At 45.9% G+C, this 23667-nt stretch overlaps 1 protein-coding gene across 4 annotated transcripts in view; it reads left to right on the forward strand.

Annotated features, from left to right (window-relative positions):
• The window catches only part of LOC139267300 (EGF-like repeat and discoidin I-like domain-containing protein 3), a 342920-nt gene that overhangs the window by 97171 nt on the left and 222082 nt on the right, over nucleotides 1–23667 (forward strand). For 3 of the 4 annotated variants that reach the window (XM_070885392.1, XM_070885398.1, XM_070885416.1), the window contains exon 2: nucleotides 668–796. In XM_070885392.1, coding sequence (XP_070741493.1) covers nucleotides 668–796 — 129 coding nt within the window. The remainder of the gene's footprint in view (nucleotides 1–667; nucleotides 797–23667) is intronic. The other variant, XM_070885409.1, reaches the window with a different exon arrangement.

Here is a 23667-nt window from a genome sequence, read left to right on the forward strand (position 1 = left end):
GAGTACTTTATACAGTCCCTTTGAATTTGGAGATAGATGGAGGGAAACACAAAAAATATTTTTCAAAAAATAAAAGTCGGAAAACATTCACAGGACTCTTTTCCACTGAATCGTTGAAAATAATTTTTTTTTAAACTTTAACTTACCTTGTTTTGCGGGGTTTCATACCTACCGCCGATCGAACTGCTGCTCCAGTTGGTTTCTCGTGGGCAGTTTTTTTTCTCCTCACCTTCAAGTCATCGCTCCTGCCAAACTTGGGCGGAAGCGGTTTTTCCGGTGTTGCACGCCGGCGGTCTGCTCCCCAGCGGTATTTCGAAACCGCTGGCAGTACACTTTCATCAAACTCGCACTGGGTGGTATTCCACAAAAAAATATGAATCCCACCAAAAAACTTGGCGGAAATGCTCACCAAATTCCAGCCCATAGTATTTTACTATTGATTTTGGAATGGGTTGTTAATATTCACCGTCCAATTTTAATACATAATAGATGATTTCCCTGCTGAATGTTTGCCTACTTGTCTTCTACTCTTTTTCTTGGTGATGATTCAGTTGTCACAGTTGCGTTTTATCAACTTGTTTTGATCTTTTTATATAACGTTTCTGCTCTTAACACTTTATAGTGACATTATCCCATCATTCTTAACCTTTTTTACTTCTATTAACAGGGGAAATATGTGAACCCAACCCATGTGAGAACGGCGGCACCTGCATGACAGGGTTGGCAGATGAACCTTTTTCATGTGAGTGTCCCGATGGCTTCACAGGTGCCAACTGTTCTAGTATTGTGGAGGTTGGTAAGTGCAAGCACAGACCATGGCAACACCTCTTTCTTGCATGTCTATCTCTTCTTTGAACGTCTAACAGTCACAGAATGCTGGCCTTTGCCATGTGACGACCTGGCTAATGTACTCATGTACCCGCTGTATTTCTTGTTGCCTTGCCCTGTGTTGTCTGCATTTTTTAATGTTTGTGTTTGTCAGTATTTGCACTATTTTACAGACGGTCTAATTGGAAGGTTTTACTGTGTAAGAAGTTTTTTTAAGATAATCAGGTTTAGTGATAATGCAAACATTAAGAAATATTTTTCAGGGGGATAACATTACAGCTAAGCATTGGCCATACTCTGTTAAGAATGAAATAGGTTTTACATGGATGTTACTGTGACTGTACCACAATCTACACATCAGCTTATCTCATTTGCGAGGAACTTCATTATAATTACTTCAGTCAAATTAATATATGGTACAAATGGAGGGGACTGCGATACAGCTTGTAACCCAGCACTCATGGTGCTGATCATAACTTGAGAGTTAAGTCAGCACAATTATGTTGTACAAATTATATCTTATGTATTAAACCTGCTACAATGTCCATTAAATATTTCATGGACATTCCATGATATAACTTTCTAAGTAACAGAATTGGCTTCCTTTGAAAATCAAGGCAGGACAGTTATCCATATTTATCATTTTTTTCTACCAGAGAAGTACTCTTTCTCTAAAATATACATTGAAAATTGTTGTATGTGTGTTTGTGTGTATACTGCTTTGACTTTTGCGCAAGATTTTAACATGACCACGAATCTCTGTGGTCATATGTGGTTTAAAACTAAAATTATTGATAATATTTTAAGTCAAAGAGACTGCACATAACCAGACAATTTTACATTCAGATATAACTGGTTCTGCCAGGACCACTCGGATCCAGACTTCATTACAGCCTTGATCCAAACATGGACACAAGCTGAATTCCAGAGGTGAGGCGAAAGTGACTGCCCTTGACATCAAAGCAGCATTAAACCGAGTGTGACATCAAGGGGCACTCGTAAAACTGAAGTCATTGCGGATCAGGAGAAAACCTCTCCAGTGACTGAAGTCATATCTAGAAGGTAGTTGTGATTGTCATAGGCCAATCAGCTAGACCAGCCTCATAAATGCCATAGCAACTCGAGCAAGTCAGAAGCTGGGTATTCTGTGGTAACTGACTCACCTCCTGACCCTTCAATGTTCTCCACCACTTACAAGGCACAAGTCAAGAGTGTGATGGAATATTCTCCACTTACCTAGTGCACCTGCAACAACACTCTAGAAGCTTGATACCATCCAGGACAGAGTAATCCACTGGATCGGCACCTCATCCACTAGCCTAAAAATCTACCCCCTCCACTGCCGACATATCTTGGCTGCAGTGTGCACTATCTACAGGATGTACTGCAGAAACTCACCAAGTCTTCTGTGGCAGTACCTCCCAAGCCCACAACCTCCACCACCTGGAAGTACAGCAGGTGAATGGAAATACCATAATCTCCCAGTCACACACCATCCTGACTTGGGCATATACCGCTACCATTTCTTCATAGCCGCTGGGTCAAGCATCCTGTAGTTTACAACCTAACAGCATTGTGGGAGCATCTTTACCATACGGACTGCAGTGGTTCAAGAAGAAAGCTCACCACCATCTTCTCAGAGAAAATATGAATGGCAATAAATATTGGCCTTGCCAGCGAAGCGCACATCCTCAGAATGATTTTTTTTAAAAATTGAACTTGCAAGAATCTCTGGCTTTGAATGGTATTTATTGAAACAAAGACTTGCACATTTTAGCTTTCAGCTACAGCCTTGTTGAGGATATCTCGGAAACAAAGAACAAAAACACTGATTGTTTCATTTTTTTAAAGTCTTTTCTCCCCTGGCTTTGTTCAGGTTCAATCCCAAAATACAAATGGAGACTGTCTGAAATACAATTCTGATTATGATTTTTTTTTAAACTTAGTGACATACATTCAGTAGTAGTTGGTAGAATTCATGTTATTATGCACATTTTATTTATATGGTGTGCTTATTCTCATTAATCCTTTTGAATTGCTATTGTAAGAAATGCTGCTCAGGACTTGTGTTTGGTAGTGTGATCAACATTTGAATATTGAGAACTGAACCACCATGTCAACAAAATCTGCTCAAGCCATTTTTTCATGCAGTTCATCTGGATTCTGACGTTAATATGAAACTTTGATGTCTTAGTCTAGTTAAAGCTTTTAATGGATTATTGGAATGTATCTAAATAGTTTTCTCATAGTAAAAGCTTGGGGTGCAGTGAAGCAAGCTTTTGACTTACTACACTGGTGGAATAAATAGGCGATGTTTAAAGCGTATGTTCCTTTTTGGGTCAAAAATAAAGAAATATGTTTGACAGAAAACTTAAAATTTAATCATCAAAACTTAATGTATGTAATAACTCGATAGACTGAATACTGTAAACTAACACAGATACAAACCTCGCTCTGCTTTATTATTTAAAGTGATTACATTACATGATGGCTTGCCTTTTATACCTGGGCTACACACACGAGCGCACAGCCCAATGAACTCCGACAGTGGCGCCACCTGGTGGCTACTAACCCCAAGCATACATACATGACAGTATCCCCCTTTAAGATATTAGTAACGGCCTTTTTACAAATTGAGACGGTCCGGGGTGTTCCGCTCCCGAGTTGGTCGTCTCAGTTCAACTCCAGCCTTGGGCGAGCGTCCTGAGTCTGTTATGACTGGGGGCTGGGTAGCCGACCTGATGGAAGTGGCAATGACCATGTCAGGGATTGAAAGTCCAGATTCATTGATGACAGCGGAGTCCTCTGATGACTGAGGGTAGGTTGGTTGGTCACTGATTGTGTCTTCCTCAGACTGTTCCGGTTCATCCGTGTGCCGGAGCTTTATCTGATCAACATGTTTCCTGCATGTTTGCCCATTCTTGAGCTTAACGATAAACACTCTGTTACCCTCCTTGGCTGTAACAGTACCGGCGATCCACTTGGGACTTTGACCATAATTTAGTACATACACAGGATCGTTAACAGAAATGTCGCGTGACACGACAGCACGATCATGATACCGCTGCTGACTTTGACGTCTGTATTCAACATGATCGTTCAGGTCAAGGTGGACAAGAGAGAGCTTGGTCTTGAGACCTCTCTTCATCAATAGTTCAGCAGGGGGAACCCCGGTAAGCTTGTGGGGTCTTGTCCTGTAACGAAGCAATCTGCGTGACAAGCGATTCTGCAGTGAACCTTGAGTTACACATTTCATACTCTGCTTGATGGTTTGGACAGCACGCTCTGCTTGACCATTAGATGCGGGTTTGAATGATGCTGACCTCACATGTTTGATACCATTCAGTTTCATGAACTCTTGAAACTCCAGACCAGTGAAGCAACGTCCGTTGTCGCTTACAACGATGTCGGGCAGACCATGAGTGGCAAACATGACACGAAGGCTCTCAATCGTAGCTGTGGATGTACTGGATGACATGATTATGCACTCTATCCATTTGGAATATGCATCTACCACAACTAAAAACATCTTTCCCAGGAAGGGACCTACAAAATCAATGTGGATCCTGGACCATGGTTTAAATGGCCATGACCACAGACTCAGCGGCGATTCCGCTGGTGCTTTACTTAGCTGCATGCAAGTGTTGCACTGATGCACACATGATTCCAGATCAGAGTCAATTCCAGGCCACCATACATGAGACCTGGCAATGGCTTTCATCATGACAATACCGGGATGAGTGCTATGTAGATCATGTACAAATTTCTCTCTGCCTTTCTTAGGCATAACACGATTACCCCATAGTAAACAATTCTTAATGAATCGATAGTTCGTCTTTGCAGTGGTTGTAAGGTTTGGTCTCATCACCCATTTGCTTGGGTATGACAGACCAATCACTACTAAGGACACAATGTTTCACAGCCGATAATATCGGGTCCTGGCTGGTCCAGGTCTTAACTTGTTGAGCCGTGACAGGGGTTCCTTCACATTCAAAAGCATCCATAACTAACAGTAGTTCTGCAGGTTGTGGCGTCTCCACCTCCAGTGCGGGCAACAGCAGACGGCTCAGTACATCGGCACAATTCTTGGTGCCAGGTCTATGGCAAATGACATAATCATAGGCAGATAATGTCAGTGCCCACCTCTGGATGCGGGACGATGCATTGGTATTGATAACTTTGTTTTCCGAAAACAATTAAATGAGTGGCTTGTGATCTGTTTCCAGTTCAAACCGAAGACCAAACAGGTACTGATGCATCTTTTTAACCCCATACACACAGGCTAATGCTTCTTTTTCTACCATGCTGTAGGCTCTTTCCGCCTTTGACAAACCTTTAGAAGCATACGCAACAGGTTGTAGTTTACCCGACTCATTAGCTTGTTGGAGCACGCAACCAACTCCATATGACGAAGCATCACAGGCCAATACTAGATGCTTACATGGATCATAATGTACCAGCAGCTTGTTAAGAGCAAAGCAGATTAGTAGCTTTCTCAAAAGCTCTATCTTGAGACTCACCCCAAAGCCAGTTGTCGCCTTTTTTTAGCAACATGTGTAGTGACTCTAATGAAGTGCTCAATCTAGGTAGGAAATCACTGAAGTAGTTGAGTAGACCAAGGAACGAGTGCAGCTCCGTCACATTCTGAGGCTTGGGTGCATTTTTGATGGCCTTGGTTTTCGAGTCCATAGGCCTGATGCCGTCAGCAGCAATTTTCCTCCCCAGGAATTCGACTTCCGGTGCCATGAAGATGCACTTCGAACGTTTCAGTCTGAGTCCTACTTTATCCAGACGATGTAGAGCCTCTTCCAGGTTGTTCAGATGTTCGGCGATGTCATGACCTGTGACCAGGATGTCATCTTGGAACACGACGGTTCTAGGGATGGACTTCAGTAGACTCTCCATGTTCCTCTGAAATATGGCTGCAGCCGAGCGAATTCCGAAAGGACACCTGTTGTAGATAAACAGTCCTTCATGAATGTTGATGCACGGAAGCTTCTTCGACGTCTCGACCAGCTCCTGTGTCATGTAGGCAGACGTCAGGTCCAGTTTAGTGAACGACTTCCCCCCGGCTAGCCTTACAAACAGGTCATCGGCCTTCGGTAACGGGTATTGATCCTGTTTCGAAACTCAGTTGATCGTAACCTTGTAGTCTCCACAAATCCTGACAATGCCATCACTCTTCAACACAGGAACAATGGGGTTGACCCATTCGTTAAATTCGACCGGTGGTATGACCCCTTCATGTTGGAGTCTGTCCAGTTCGATTTCGACCTTCTCCCTCATCATGTACGGAACTGCCCGAGCTTTATAATAGAAGGGTCTTGCATTCGAGTCCACGTGGATCTGCATCTTGGCTCCCGTGAAATTGCAGATGCCTGGTTCAAACAACGAGGGAAAGTTGCTCAGCACTTGAGCACATGGAATATCCTCCGACGACAACAACGCTTGGATATCATTCCAATTCCATTTGATTTTTTTCTAGCCAATTCCTGCCGAACAGCATTGGACCATTGTCTGGAACAATCCATAATGGTAAATCATGAAATGTACCAGCATACAACACCTTGACTACAGCACTGCCAATCACCATGATGAGTTCTTTAGTGTACGTACACAACTTGGCATTGACTAGACTCAGCTTAGGCCTCACAGCCTTAGTATCCCACAGCTTGTCAAATATCCTCTGGCTCATTATTGATTGACTCGCACCCGTGTCCAATTCCATTGGTATCGGCACATCGTTAACTTTCACATTAATCATTATCGGTTGGCTCTTTGTTAGGAATGAATACAGTCCATTGACTTTCTCCTCTGGTATCTCGGATTGCATATCCGGATCCGCGCTATACTGGTCATCATCCTACACGTGGTGTGTCGCAGCACGCTTGCTCAGTTGCAGATACATGCGCTGGAGATGCCCCAGTCTCAAACAGTCTTTGAAAATGTACTGTTTAAACCGACACTCATGAGGCCGATGATTGCCCCACAACGCCAACACGGTGAAATCGGATTCATTCCCGTTGACGGACTTTGGGCAGCCATAGGTTTCGCATACGCCGTCAAGTAGGCCCTGCCATATGCAGCTCTGCCAAATGATGATAGTCTTGTTTACAGTACTTGCCGAGTTCCGATTTTTCGATGATATTTGCTTTAAGTTTTTATCCGTCGTTATGCATGTCTGAGCAATCATGATGGCCTTGCTCAAATCCAGCATCTCCGCCGCCAGTAGCTTACGCAGGATCACCTCGTGGTTGATTACAAAGAAGTCCTGCAGCATGTCTCCCAATGCGTTTTCGAACTTACACGGTCCAGCTAGACGTCTCAGGTCGGCAACGAATTCTGACACATCCTGGCCCTCAGAACGAACGTGCATGTAGAATTGATATTGTGAGATGATGATGCCTTCTTCTGGTTTGAGATGGTCACGTACCAGAGCAAACAATTCCTCATAGTCCTTGTCCTTTGGACTTGCAGGCAAGAGAAGATTCTTTATGAATCCATAGATTTTCGGACCGCAAACCGTGAGGAAGACTGCCCTGCGCCTAACTGTGTCAGTGGGTTCCTCCATTTTGTTGACCACGAAGTATAGGTCCAGGCGAGCTACACAATCTGCCCAGTCCTCTCCACGAATCTCTCCAGAATTCCAATTGTGCTCATTTTTGCATGAGAAGGTTCCTAAGTTACCTCGTCGCCAAATGTTATGTATGTACAAACTCGATAAACTGAATACTATAAACTAACACAGTTACAAACCTGGCTCTGCTTTATTAGGGCCCAAAGTGATTCCATTACATGATGGCTTGCCTTTTATACCTGGGTCGCACACACGTGGGTACGGCCCAATGACCTCCGACAGTGGCGCCACCTGGTGGCTAGTAACCCCCAAGCACACATACATGACCAAAACAACTTTGGAAGAAACAAAGGCAATACTGTGCAGTAAAACAATTTCATGGGAAAAAATACAATGGGCTAGAATTTCCTCTCACATCGCCCATTTACCGCCCAGTTACCGCCCAATTACCGCCCAGTTACCGCCCAGTTACTGCCCATTTTGGAGAAAAATGTAAATTACTGCCCGGTCCCACCCGTTTGACCTCCTGATTATCGCTGGCAGTAATTTGGGCCGACCATTACCGCCGGCATTGCTGCAAAGCACCCACCCACATTGGACCCCCAGAAATCGCGGAAAATTCACTCCCAGCGCTAAATTCTCCAAAAAAGGTTTTTTTAAGGACCGTTATCGCTCCGATGGATACCGCCCATTTCTGAAGTACTTACCTGACTTGAATCCAGCATTATGCCTCCCTCCATTTTCTTTGCAGTTTCACAGTGGCCCAGAAGATGGTGGATAAATGAAGAAATTCTATTTTTGATGCAAATCTAATTATATGTGGTGTACATATGAACAGATATGTGAGGTTTCGACAAGATGACCACCACTGCTGTAGTTAAATGATTCTATGCAGAAAATGAACTTTTGTATCTTTGAATGTGATTGGGGGAACCTTTTGTTCAGTAGGTTTTGGGCTGACATATAAGCTGAATTTCTGTTATAAATTGGTTCTGTGTTAGTTAATTGACACTTTGACTCTGTGGTGGCCTGGAACATCACCTCACCAACGTGCAAACATTGTATCAGGAAGTCTATGAAGGATTGTGGCATCTAAAAGCCTTGCAAATGATTGGATTGTGTAATAAAAAAGTTCTCATATTCAAAGAGGCTCGCTGTCTCACACGCAGACCAGGCACCGAATTAACTTCCAGTACAGGATTAGAGTGGGAAAGGGGCTCACTGTCAGAGCGAAATACCCTCATATTCACCCAAAACATGGCAGAACTCAAGCCACAATGTAATCAGCCAATCAATGTTCCCACAAAATATACACAGTCTAGGACAGGCGCATATCTGAAGGATGTTGTAATCTCATACGCCTGCCCTTCTAATCCCTCAGCACCTTTACTTTGCACTCTTTTTTGTCATTCCCTTCACTGTTTTTTTTTATACAGTCCGGCTCCAAAGCAGACCCACCCCACCCACTTCCCCCCCACCCCCCCCCCGTGACTGATGCTGGCTGTAGCGGTGCCGCGGAGGGGTGTGACAGTGTGTCCACGCAATGGGACCTCATCCAAGTCACTGTTTGTAAATAACGACCTGCGGGGGGGGGGAGGGTCGGGGGGAGGAGGGAGAAGGGAGTCAGTCACTAGCTGTACATCCAAGTAACCATTCTTCACGTGTCTTGACAATGTGTTTGTGTGATTATTCAACTGTAGCAGGCATCATAGCTGTAATTATGCACCTGTGAGGATGCTCACAGGTTGGTAAAGCTGTTGCATTGTGAGTGGCTTACCCAGTTACGTGATGTTCACAAGACTCAAGAAAACCCGAGTCAGTTGGGTCTAGGTCTTCCAAGATAAGGTATGAGTTTACAAAGGACACCCTCAATCACACATTTAAAGTTGTCTTTCCTAAAAGTTGTAAAATGGGATATATTGGGCCACGTGCTAGTCAGAGTAGGAATCGCAGGATAGCTCAGATGAATACGTGGCTTGAGCAGTTGTGCAGCAGGGAGGGATTCAAATTCCTGGGGCATTGGAACCGGTTCTGGGGGAAGTGGGACCAGTACAAACCGGACGGTCTGCACCTAGGCAGGACCGGAACCAATGTCCTAGGGGAAGTGTTTACTAGTGCTGTTGGGGAGGACTAAACTTATATGGCAGGGGAATGGGAACCAATACAGGGAGACAGAGGGAAAGAAAATGGAGACAGAAGCAAAAGACAGAAAGGAGATGAGTAAAAGTGGAGGGCAGAGAAACCCAAGGCAAAAAACAAAAAGGGCTACTGTACAGCAAAATTCTAAAGGGTCAAAGTGTAATAAAAAGGCAAGCCTGAAAGCTCGGTGCCTCAATGCGCGGAATATTTGGAACCCAGGAGAGGGCTCTGAGCTAGTTAGAGTGGGTGAGAGCTCAGATGAACAGGACCCCAAGAAAGAATGCAAAAGGCAGGAGGCAACAGAGCAAAGTAGCACTGGGGTAAGTGTAAACCACAAGGTGATAGGAAGGGACAATATGTATGAATATAAAGGGGCTGCAGGAGGGGTCAAAACTAAAAATCATGGTTTAAAAACTAGTATTAAAACACTCTACCTAAACGTAAGCAGCATTCGAAATAAAGTAAATGAGTTGACGGCACAAATCATTACAAATGGGTATTATTTGGTGGCCATTACAGAAACGTGGTTGCAGGGTGGCCAAGACTGGGAATTAAACATACAGGGGTATCTGACAATTCATAAAGATAGACAAGAAGGGAAAGGAGGTGGGGTAGCTCTGTTAATAAAGGGTGATATCAGAGCAGTTGTGAGAGACGATATTGGCTCTAATGAACAAAATGTTGAATCATTGTGGGTGGAGATTAGAGATAGTAAGGGGAAAAAGTCACTGGTGGGTGTAGTTTATAGGCCCCCAAATAATAACTTCACGGTGGGGCGGACAATAATCAAGGGAATAATGGAGGCATGTGAAAAAGGAACGGCAGTAATCATGGGGGATTTTAACCTACATATCGATTGGTCAAATCAAATCGCACAGGGTAGCCTTGAGGAGGAATTCATAGAATGCATACGGGATTGTTTCTTAGAACAGTATGTTACAGAACCTACAAGCTATCTTCGATCTGGTCCTGTGTAATGAGACAGGAATAATAAATGATCTCCTCGTAAAAGATCCTCTCAGAATGAGTGATCACAGTATGGTTGAATTTGTAATACAGATTGAGGGTGAGGAAGTAGTGTCTCAAACAAGCATACTATGCTTAAACAAAGGGGACTACAGTGGGATGAGGTCAGCGTTGGCTAAAGTAGACTGGGAACACAGACTAAATGGTGGCACAATTGAGGAACAGTGGAGGACTTTTAAGGAGCTCTTTCATAGTGCTCAACAAAAATATATTCCAGTGAAAAAGAAGGGCGGTAAGAGAAGGGATAACCAGCCGTGGATAACCAAGCAAATAAAGGAGAGTATCAAATTAAAAACCAATGCGTATAAGGTGGCCAAGGTTAGTGGGAAACTAAAAGATTGGGAACATTTTAAACGACAGCAAAGAATGACTAAGAAAGCAATAAAGAAAGGAAAGATAGTTTGCGAAAGTAAACTTGCGCAATACATAAAAACAGATAGTAAAAGCTTTTACTGATATATAAAACGGAAAAGAGTGACGAAAATAAATGTTGATCCCCTAGAAGATGAGAAGGGGGATTTAATAATGGGAAATGTGGAAATGGCTGAGACCTTAAACAATTATTTTGCTTCGGCCTTCACAGTGGAAGACACAAAAACCATGCCAAAAATTGCTGGTTACGGGAATGTGGGAAGGAAGGACCTTGAGATAATCACTATCACTAGGAGGCTAGTGCTGGACAGGCTAATGGGACTCAAGGTAGACAACTCCCCTGGTCCTGATGAAATGCATCCCAGAGTATTAAAAGAGATGGCGGAAGTTATAGCAGATGCATTTGTTATAATCTACCAAAATTCTCTGGACTCTGGGGAGGTACCAGCGGATTGGAAAGCAGCTAATGTAATGCCTCTGTTGAAAAACGGGGCAGACAAAAGGCAGGTAACTATAGGCTGGTTAGTTTAACATCTGTAGTGGGGAAAATGCTTGAAGCTATCATTAAGGAAGAAATAGCGGGACACCGAGATTGGAATAGTAGAATCAAGCAGACGCAACATGGATTCATGAAGGGGAAATCATGTTTAACTAATTTACTGGAATTCTTTAAGGATATAAGGAGCATGGTGGATAGAGGTATACCGATGGATGTGGTGTATTTAGATTTTCAAAAGGTATTCGATAAGGTGCCACACAAAAGGTTACTGCAGAAGATAAAGGTACGCGGAGTCAGAGGAAATATATTAGCATGGATCGAGAATTGGCTGGCTAACAGAAAGCAGAGAGTCGGGATAAATGGGTCCTTTTCGGGTTGGAAATCGGTGGTTAGTGGTGTGCCACAGGGATCGGTGCTGGGACCACAACTGTTTACAATATACATAGATGACCTGGAAGAGGGGACAGAGTGTAGTGTAACAAAATTTGCAGATGACACAAAGATTAGTGGGAAAGCGGGTTGTGTAGAGGACACAGAGAGGTTGCAAAGAGATTTAGATAGGTTAAGCGAATGGGCTAAGGTTTGGCAGATGGAATACAATGTCGGAAAATGTGAGGTCATCCACCTTGGGAAAAAAACAGTAAAAGGGAATATTATTTGAATGGGGAGAAATTACAACATGCTGCGGTGCAGAGGGACCTGGGGGTCCTTGTGCATGAATCCCAAAAAGTTAGTTTGCAGGTGCAGCAGATAATCAGGAAGGCGAATGGAATGTTGGCCTTCATTGCGAGAGGGATGGAGTACAAAAGCAGGGAGGTCCTGCTGCAACTGTACAGGGTATTGGTGAGGCCACATCTGGAGTACTGCGTGCAGTTTTGGTCACCTTACTTAAGGAAGGATATACTAGCTGTGGAGAGGGTACAGAGATGATTCACTCGGCTGATACCGGAGATGAGGGGGTTACCTTATGATGATAGATTGAGTAGACTGGGTCTTTACTCGTTGGAGTTCAGAAGGATGAGGGGTGATCTTTTAGAAACATTTAAAATAATGAAAGGGATAGACAAGATAGAGGCAGAGAGGTTGTTTCCACTGGTAGGGGAGACTAGAACTAGGGGGCACAGCCTCAAAATACCGGGGAGCCAATTTAAAACCGAGTTGAGACGGAATTTCTTCTCCCAGAGGGTGGTGAATCTTTGGAATTCTCTGCCCAAGGAAGCAGTTGAGGCTAGCTCATTGAATGTATTCAAATCACAGATAGATAGATTTTTAACCAATAAGGGAATTAAGGGTTACGGGGAGCGGGCGGGCAAGTGGAGCTGAGTCCACGGCCAGATCAGCCATGATCTTGTTGAATGGCGGAGCAGGCTCGAGGGGCTAGATGGCCTACTCCTGTTCCTAATTCTTATGTTCTTATGTTCTTATGTTCTTCCCAGAAGTAAGTGAGACACAGTACAATAATGGTTTCGTTCAATAAATTTTTATATTAAACTTGTAATTAATATAAAAGTTAACAATGTAATAAAATAAAAAAATTTATGAATTCCAATTTTGACAACGACAAACATTATAAACAACTAACAGCAACAACAACAACGCCATCAACAATAATATAAAGACGACTGAAAAGACCCTGCACCCTCTCACAATTCTACCTGCGGCCACCTTTCCCAACTCCTTTCCTTCCCAATCCCCCCTGATCCTTGGCCCTGACCCCCTCTTTCTCCTCCCGCTATCAATACCCCTGGCCCTGCCCACGTCGGGACCAGTACATTCTGCACCAGCACAGCACCTCGAGCGTATCTGCTGAGGGGAGGACGACAATGGCAGTGCTATGTTTGAAGCGTCTGGAGAAGATAGAGGTGCTGAGGACCCATCTTCAAAGTCAGAAGAAACTGGTTCCTCCCGACGATCAGGTGCTGTCACCATTGCTGGTATGGCACCTTTGGGTGCAGTGCCATATCCCACGGCTGTCGATTGCCGCATAGCATTGATATTCGCGGTCTAAATGTTCTCCCTCACTGCGGCAATTAGCTCCGCCATGTCCTCCGATTGACGGGCTGCTAAAGCCGCGATGTTTTTGGACAACCCAGCAATGGACTGGAGGAGCTCTCGACTCAAGTTAGTGCTCATCCTGGACAGTCCCACCATGTCCAGGCCAACATCTGCCTGTCGCACAGCGTTCCCACCTTGCCGGATCAGCCACCGCGGATTCACCGTCGGGGTCGGTGTGTGCCGTTGCATTCCACTTAATCCCACTTCCTCTGGCCGATTCCGATGGGAAACCGATGGCCGCCGGTAGAAAGGACCCTTGGAAGTCCCGCCACCCCTCCCTCCTCCTACACCGTCACCATTACAACGCTTTGAGGAATGTTCTCCTCCAGCTCCTGCAGCACCAGCTCCTCCATCTCCTCTGCCATCTCTTGATTTGCTCTTCCCGGCAATGACTCTTCTCTGGGAGGGGCAGCTCCACCTGTGCAACTGTAAAAACATAACATTAATGGTTGGCCGCAGGGGAGTGGAGAGGTCAGAGGTAACATCAGAGCAATTCACTTTGCGCAGGCTTATGTGGAGAACAAACATTTTTTACCGAGAATCATTACATGAAACTTGCATTTCCAAAGTATAGAGAAAGTACATGACATAACAAAACTTTAGTCCCAAACAGTTTGGTTTCCAAGTGGCATAGTATTGAATTACATGACCGCAGTACAGTCCAGAGATTATGCAGACTTGCCCTCCGGGAAAACTGGTTCAGCACCAACACACGTGGCGGTGCGATCATACGCCCCATCAGGGCTGCAGCACGATCCTCGAGTTCCGTCAGAGGAATAGTTTTTGGCGGACCACCATAGTTCCGCCCTATTGCCAGCTAGATTTTTCTGCAAAGGTGACAAAAAATGTGTGAACTAATTTGACAGTTACTAATACAGAACACACACATACATATATGCACAATATATAGGTACACACCTCCACTTAACCGTCCCTCAATCTTTTCGTCAACGAGTGCATGATTTAAGATTTGTTAGCACGCAAATGTTGCATGATGAACACATGAAAATACAGAGGACTAACACAATGAGATCGATGATGGGAAATAAAAATGACACCAAGCTTTACAACATAATAAAACGTGTCACTATTCAAGAGTAAATCGTCAATGCATGCTAAAAGTTAATACTTAATCTCGCAGACCCACCAATGTCATCCACCGTTTGCGGCACTGGTTCGGCCCCCGCATCACGGGCGCGACGGAGGACACCGCCTCAGCGCTCTCTCACCATAACCGCTGATACACGAACGGTGACGGTTTCCCTCGCCCACGCCATGTTAATTGATTCCAACGGGCCTCCACTTCGCCCAACAGTGACTCCTGGGCTTCCTCTGAGAAACGAGTGGCCCTTTTTCTCCCACCTAATGTCCTCTCGACTTCCATGGCTTGATTCTCCATTGTATTGATATTTATTTATATATACCTTTAATCAAATTAATTATTTAATTATTGAAAATATTTTTTATTGTTATTATAATTATTACTACTTATATTATTAATTATATTATTTTATAATATATAATTGTCAAGATACTAAATACTCCTCAAAAAACCTGAAAAATCCTCACAGCTCCTCTCTCACTGACATGCATTAAGCTCTGCAGCTTGAAAATGTTGAGTGCTGTCCTTCTCTTCTCTGCGCATGTGCAGGGTCACCCTTGACCCCGAAATCGCGGGAGAATGGCCGCGCATGCGCAGTGAAGCTTTTCCGGCTGTTTTCTAGAGGTTCTGCTTCCCTTTCTAAAGGTAAGGTGATCGCCGACTTTTCTCTTGTTTGGCCGCCCGCTCGAGTCCCCTACCACTAGGCATCGCCGCCGCCGACATCGAAGATTCTCGGGAGTGCACACCAGCTGTATTCCCGCAACCACCGGAATACTGCTAACAATTGGGTACCAGCGATGTGAGTGAAATTTCTAGCCCCCAATATACTTATAAGTAATATACTAGTATATGATACTTCAAGAAAGTAAGTTCTATAGCATGGATTTCTATGAAGTATCTTCTGTAAATTACTTATTTATGAATTTTTTTTCCTGAAATTATGACCCACTGGAATTACAAATGAACTAGTAAACAAAGAAGTTAGCAAATTCGATAATTTCACATTTTTGCCCAGTTTCAACAAGTCATGGCCATTATTATTATCCAGAAAACGCACTGCGGGACATCACCAAGGTTGAAAAGAATGAAAGTGAAGATGTCGTAAATCAGGAAATTAGTGACAGCAAACTTTTAAAATCTGGAAAATTGTAGCAGAAAGGAATGACATGGGGAGGGAAGGAATTCCAGGAAGTTTGACAATAGGAAGCTATGCAACAAGCCCAGATTTCAACACAATTATGAAGAAAACCATGTAGAATGGCATATTTGGTGCTTGGAAGGGACACGGGAGACATTTTCAGAGGAATACAGATAATAGTTTTAATAGAGGATAACTAATGATAGTAGAGGTTGTTGACTAGACATGTGCAGGTGATTGCCACTTGAGTGACATGATTCTTTTTCTTAATATTTGTCGATGAGTGGACAGTAGGTTGGAATAACCTCTGGAGATGTGGGATACAATGTGGATTTATAGGGAATTAAGACTTGTTGAGGGAAAGAGAAGTGTTTGATATTAATGATTCTTGGAGGAAGCTTTTACAACAGGGGCTAGTGGGCTTCCAACTGAAGTCAGAGGAGACAGTGCAGACAAGAATGTCATTCACTGAAGAAGGACTAAAGGTGGTGCCTTCAGAGCTGGCGGTTAAACTTGCAACAGTTAGGGTGATGTTAACTTGAGGCTGGAGCCTCATTTACATAGAGTTAGTGAGCTGCAGCTCGCCGAGACAGCTCGCTAGTTGTGGAGGGAGGGAAGTCAGTCTGCCTCGACACTGCGGTTGACAGTTCCTAAGTGGGCCCTCATGCAGGCCAGAGATTTTTTCTGAATTCAGGAGGTGTACTTCATCATAGACAGTCCCTCGGAATTGAGGAAGACTGGCTTCCAATCTTAAAATTAGTCCTTAGGTGGCTGAACAATCCAATACGAGAGCCACAGTCCCTGTCACAGGTGGGATAGCCAGTCATTGAGGGTAAGGGAGGGTGGGACAAGTTTGCTCTTTCCGCTGCCTGCGCTTGATTTCTGCACGCTGTCAGCGATGAGACTCGAGGTGCTCAGTGCCCTCCCGGATGCACTTCCTCCACTTAGAGCGGTCTTTGGCCAGGGACTCTCAGGTGTCAGTGGGGACGTTGCACTTTATCAGGAGGCTTTGAGGGTGTCCTTGTAACGTTTCCTCTGCCCACCTTTGACTCGTTTGCCGTGAAGGAGTTCCAAGTAGAGCGCTTGCTTTGGGAGTCTCGTGTCTGGCGTACGGACAATGTGGCCTGCCCAGCGGAGCTGATCAAGTGTGGTCAGTGCTTCAATGCTGGGGATGTTGGCCTGGTCGAGGACACTAATGTTGGTGCGTCTGTCCTCCCAGGGGATTTGTAGGATCTTGTGGAGACATCGTTGGTGGTATTTCTCCAGCGACTTGAGGTGTCTACTTACATGGTCCATGTCCCTGAGCCATACAGGAGGGCGGGTATTACTACAGCCCTGTAGACCATGAGCTTGGTAGCAGATTTGAGGGCCTGATCTTCGAACACTCTTTTCCTCAGGCGGCCGAAGACTGCACTGGGGCACTGGAGGCGGTGTTGGATCTCGTCGTCAATGCCTGCTCTTGTAGATAGGAGGCTTCCAAGATAAGGGAAGTGGTCCACGTTGTCCAGGGCTGCGCCATGGATCTTGATGACTGGGGGGGGGCAGTGCTGTGCGGCGAGGACAGGCTCGTGGAGGACCTTTGTCTTACGGATGTTTAGTGTAAGGCCCATGCTTTCATACGCCTCAGTAAATACGTCCTTATACACCTTCTGGCCCCATAAAGATAAAAGTTATAAAGAAACTTGCAGTTTTCTGAGCGTCCACCAGCGGTCCCTTTAAGAAGCATCTATTAAGCTACTCATTTAGAATCATAGGGCTGGATTTTTGTCATTTTTTTGATCATTTACCACCGAAAATACCACTGGTGGTAAATTCATCGCAGATTACCACTGTAAAGTCCTTACTCTACAGTATGAAACCACACGAGGCACATTCTGGGGACAAGGTCACTCTGTGACCTGAACTCTTTATTCACAGGACTCCAAAGACAATGACCCTGCGTGGGACCCCGCCTTTTATACCTGAGTGATCAGGTAAGGAGTGTCTCCCACAAGTTCACCCCTTGTGGTCAAGGTGTGCATCTAGATGGAGTGCATACAATAATACAGTGGTGTTACATACATGACACCACCTCCCCCCACAAAATCTTATTGGAATCATAGGTTTAGTCTTTCGGGTGGTTATGCTCCCTTGTGGAGCGCCGCTGTTGGGGCTCTGGTTGTTGGACACTAACGTGAGTGTCTGTCACCTGTGGTGATTCCGGCCTAACCGGGCTGACCGCAGGGACTGTGCATTCTTCTGATTGCTCTTGTTGCTCGTTCACTGGCGGTGTTGTGAGCTCTATCTCATGGTCTTCTTCAGGTTCCTCCGTGTCGATGCTGAACCTTTTTTTTACTTGGTCCAGATGCTTACGGCATATCTGACATTGTTGAGGTTTACCACGATGACCCTATTCCCCTCTTTGTCAATGACAGTGCCCTCAAGCCATTTGGGCCCCATGGCGTGATTGAGGACGAATACAGGATAATTTATTTCTATACATCTCCCCCTCGCATTATGGTCATGGTACTCGTTTTGTGACTTGTGCTTGCCCTCAACTATGTCGGTCAGGACTGGGTGAATGAGGGACAACCGAGTTTTGAGTGTCCGTTTCATTAGTAGCTCTGCGGGCAGGACCCCCGTGAGCGAGTGCGGTCGGGATCTATAGGCCATCAGGAGATGTGATAGGCGGCATTATAGGGAGGGTCCTTGAATCCTGAGCATACCTTGCTTAATGATTTGGACCGCACGTTCCGCCTGGCCATTGGAGGCCGGCTTGAACGGTGCAGTCATGACGTGTTTCATGCCATTGCCCGACATAAACTCTCGGAATTCGTAGCTTGTGAAACATGGGCCAATATCACTAACCAGGATGTCCGGCAAGCCATGAGTTGCAAAGATTGCACGTAGGTTTTCCACAGTGGTGGATGACGTGTATGAATTCAGAATGATGCACTCGATCCATTTCGAGTACGCATCTACCACAATAAGGAACATCTTACCCATGAATGAGTCCGCGTAGTCAACATGAATGCGTGACCATGGCCTGGTGGACCAGGGCCACGGGCTGAGCGGGGCCTCCCTGGGGGCATTACCCAACTGGGCACAGGTTGTGCACCTGCGAACACAGTGTTCCAGGTCTGAATCAATTCCAGGCCACCAAACGTGTGACCGGGCAATGGCCTTCATCAGCACGATGCCTGGGTGCTCGCTGTGGAGTTCCCTGATGAATGCCTCCCTGCCCTTCTGGGGCATAACTACCCGGCTGCCCCATAGTAGGCAGTCAGCTTGGATGGAGAGCTCATCCATCCGTCTGTGGAACAGTCTGACCTCCTCAGGGCATGCTCCGTGTGTGAGCGCCCAATCCCCAGTCGGGACAAATTTCTTAACCAGGGATAGGAGGGGATCTCTGTTTGTCCAGATTTTGATCTGGCGGGCTGTGATGGGGAGCCTGCGCTGTCAAAGGCATCGACAGCCATGACCATCTCGGCGCTTTGCTCCGCTGCCCCCTCAGTGGTGGCCAGTGGAAGCCTGCTGAGCGCGTCAGCGCAATTTTCAGTGCCGGGCTGATCCCGCATGGAGTAGTCATAAGCAGCCAGCGTGAGAGCCCATCACTGTATGCGAGCTGATGTGTTGCATTGACAGCCTTGCTGTCTGACAACAGGGATGTTAATGGCTTGTGGCCTGTCTCTAATTCAAACTTCCTACCAAATAGGTACTGATGCATTTTTTTTACATCATAGACACATGCAAGCGCTTCCTTCTCGACCATCCCATATCCCCGTTCTGCTTGAGAGAGCAACCTGGAGGCATAAGCCACAGGTTGTAGTTGACCCTCAGCATTACCCTGCTGCAACACGCACCCAACCCCATAGGACGATGCATCACATGTCAGAACCAACTTTTTACAGGGGTCGTACAGGGTCAACAACTTGTTTAAACAAAGTAGGTTTCGCGCCCGATCAAAAGCCCGTTCCTGACAGTCCCCCCAAAACCAATCGCAACCCTTACGCAGGAGCACATGTAGCAGCTCCAACAACGTGCTCAAATTCGGCAGAAAGTTCCCGAAATAGTTCAACAGTCCCAGGAATGAACGCAACTCCGATGTGTTGCAGGGCTTGGGTGCTCGTCGAATTGCCTCTGTTTTGGATTCGGTGAGCCGAATCCCATCTGCAGCAACCCTCCTGCCCAGAAGCTCATCCTCACATTTGGACTTTTTGAGTCGCAGGCCTACCCGGTCCAGTCGGCGTAGCACCTCCTCCAGGTTGTGGAGGTGTTCCTCGGTGTCTTGACCCGTGATGAGGATGTCGTTCTGGAATACGATCGTTCCAGGAATGGATTTCAGCAGGCTTTCCATGTTTAGTTGAAAAATTGCGCCTGCTGATCAAATGCCAAATGGGCACCTGTTATAAACGAACAGTCCCTTGTGCGTGGTCAGTAGTTTAGATTCGTCGGCCAGTTCCAGGCTCATATGGGCTGAAGTGAGATCCAACTTGGTGAACAGCTTACCGTCTGCCAGCGTGGCGAAAAGGGCCTCCATTCTCGGGAGCGGGTATTGATCTTGTAGGGACACCCGATTGATGGTGGCCTTGTAATCGCCACAGATCCTGGCAGAGCCATCTGCTTTTAGTATGGGAACGATGGGGCTTGCCCAGTCGCTGAATTCAACAGGCGAGATGATGCCCTCTCTCAACAGTCGGTCCAATTCACTCTCGATCTTTTCCCGCATCACATACGGCACCGCTCGGGCTTTGTGGTGCACTGGCCTGGCGTCTGGGGTGATGTGTATCACTACTTTAGTGCCTTTGAAAGTCCCGAGGCCAGGTTGGAATAGTGAATCGAATTGTTGTAGGACTTGTGAGCACGAACTTCGCTCCACAGATGACATTGCATGAACATCCCCCCATTTCCAGTTCATCTCGGCTAACCAGCTCCTCCCCAACAGTGCGGGACCATTGCCCGGGACAATCCAGAGCGGCAGCCGATTCATTAACCCGTTGTGTGTGACAGACAACATTGCACTGCCTAGCACCAGAATGATTTCTTTAGTGTAAGTCCGTAATTGTGTCTCAATACGTGCTAATTTGGGTCTACTGGCTTTAAGTGGCCATAGCTTCTCAAATTGCTGAATGCCCATGAGTGACTGGCTGGCCCCAGTATCCAGCTCCATGCGTACCGAGATACCGTTTAATAAAACCCTCATCATCATGGGTGGCGTTTTGGTGTATGAACTGTGAATATTCACCACATGGACCCACTGCACCTCGGCGTCCATCGATTTGCCCCAAAGAACCTTCTTCTGGTCCATCCGCCTCATATATTAGTCTGGTTGCAGACTTCCTGCACATTCGAGCTAGGTGGCCACTGAGGTTGCAGTTCCTGCAGACAAACTGTTGAAATCTGCAAGATCTAGCTGAGTGTTTTCCCCCACACCTCCTGCATGAGTTAAAGTTTCCATTGTTGGGAACAAAGGGGCTATGGCCAGGCATTCCGCGCTGACTGTCCCTTTGACTGCTCTTAAGTACCCTATTCGTGAGTGTCAATGGCTCCATCCCAGGCCGCATTGTCCACTGTGATGGCGTGAATGTCCGTTCAGCCTGCCATTGTCTCTGTTGAAGTCCTGCTCTGGGGTCTATTGCTTCAGACTGCCTGCCTGCCTGCCTGCAGGGCTCTGAGTCGCATTGATGATGTTGACTCCCTGATCCATTGCCGCGTTAGAGGCAGAATTGGGCGCGTATATTATTTTCGTCTCTTCCTACCCCGCCATGAAAGTTTGAGCCATCAACGCCGCCGCTTCCAAGGTCAAATCCTTGGTCTCAATTAATTTGCGGAAAATTCCCGCATGACCGATGCCCTCGATAAAGAAGTCCCTTAGCATCTCCCCCCTGCAGGCGTCTGTGAACTTACAGAGGCTGGCCAAACGCCAGAGGTCTGCTACGAAATCCGGTATGCTCTGTCCTTCATGACGTCGGTGGGTGTAGAATCTGTGTCGGGCCATATGTATGCTACTCGCCGGTTTGAGGTGCTCTCCGATCAATTTGCTAAGTTCTTCAAAGGTTTTGTCCGCCGGCTTTTCGGGTGCTAGTAAATCCTTCCTGAGCGCGTAAGTCTTTGGTCTGCAGCTGGTCAAGAGATGAGCCCTTCGCTTGTCGGCCGCTGCATCCCTCAGCCATTCTTTCGTAACGAAGCTTTCCTGAAGCCTCTCGACAAAATTGTCCCAGTCTTCCCCAACACAGTACTGTTCCTCTGTGCTACTGGTGGCCATTCTCGTGGGTCGTGAATTCCCGTTTCTCGTCGCCAATGTAAAGTCCTTACTCTATAGTACGAAACCACACGAGGCACATTCTGGGGGCAAGGTCACTCTGTGTCCTTAACTCTTTATTCACAGGACTCCAAAGACAATGACCCTGCATGGGACCTCCCTTTTATATCTGAGTGATCAGGTAAGGAGTGTCTCCCACAAGTTCACTAGGTTGAGTGTATACAGTAATACAGTGGTGTTACATACATGACAATCACCGATTTCATAATTTAACACTGAAATACCACCGGTGTTAAATTCATCAGTGATCTACCACCGGTGGTTAAAAATACCACCGATCTTACTTGTTTTCCGTTTTTATGACCTCATTAAGTGCAACACCAAAATACCACCGAAAATTACCGCTAGAGGTAAATTCATCAATACCACCATTTTTACCACTGACCTAAATTACCACCGAGAAAGTGCAGTCTTATCTGATCTTATCTGATCGAATCCAGTGCTACGGACGCCATTTTAAAAAAACGGAGCTGCAGTCCATTCCACATGAGAGAAGGCTGAGTTTTACACAGACATCTTTATGTGAGTTCAGAGTTAGATTTCAAGTTTATTTGAAGCCTTTACTCAATTATTTAAGTAAATTGGAGGACATTTTAAGGATATTTTTTAAAATTGGAGGACATTTGAGGACATTTTGAGAACAGGAATGGGGCCTAAAATATCTGCCAATATTGCTGACTACTTATATGATGCAAAATAAAGCTGGAAGAAGGTTTATTCAAGAGCATTATGTGCCTAATCGAAGAGCTCACAGACTTATGAGGAGGAGACCTTACTCCCAACGAGTTTTCAGGGAGAGGCGTTCATACCTGCACCTATCTGAGGCACAGTGTATTAGAAGGTTGCGCTTTTGAAAAGAGGTGGTCACAGAGATATGCCAGCTCATAAAGGCAGATCTGCAGCCCACCAGCACCAACAGGATTGTACTGACCGTTGAGGACAAGGTGACTGTGCCACTTGCCTTCTATGCCTCTGGCTCCTTTCAGGCATCTCGCAACACGCTACACATAGCTGCATTCGCCAGGTGACTGCTGCAATATACGCATGCCGGATGGACTTTATAAACCTCCCAATGACAAGTGAGGCACAGAATGAGAGGGCTGTGGGTTTTGCACGAATTGCTGGCTTCCCCAAGGTTCAGGGTGCCTTAGAATGTACACACATCGCCTTGCGAGCACCTTTAGAGGAGTCAGAGGTTTACCGAAACTGAAAGGGATTCCACTCGCTGAATGCAGGGCTCATTGTCGACCACAAGCAAAATTATTTGCTTGGCAGTAAATGCCAATTTTTTTCCAGGGAGCATTCATGATGTGTACATCTTGCGTGAGAGCATTGTCTCGCAGCTGTTGAGCGTCAGAGTCAAGGCCAGACATGGATACTGGGGGACAAAAGTTATGGCCTCACCACCTGGCTCATGACCCCCCTCTGCAACCCTCAGACAGAAGGCGAGCGTCGCTACAATGACAACCATATAGCCACACGCAATATCGTCGAAAAGACAATTGGAGTGCTGAAGCAGCGCTTTCGATGCTTGGACCACTCTGGAGGCAGCCTGCAATACCACCCTGCACAGGCTGCTGAGTTCATACTGGTGTGCTGCATGCTACACAACTTAGCCATCATGAGGGGA

The sequence above is a fragment of the Pristiophorus japonicus genome, chromosome 1, assembly GCF_044704955.1.
Source record: "Pristiophorus japonicus isolate sPriJap1 chromosome 1, sPriJap1.hap1, whole genome shotgun sequence".
NCBI classification, from domain to species: Eukaryota; Metazoa; Chordata; class Chondrichthyes; family Pristiophoridae; genus Pristiophorus; species Pristiophorus japonicus.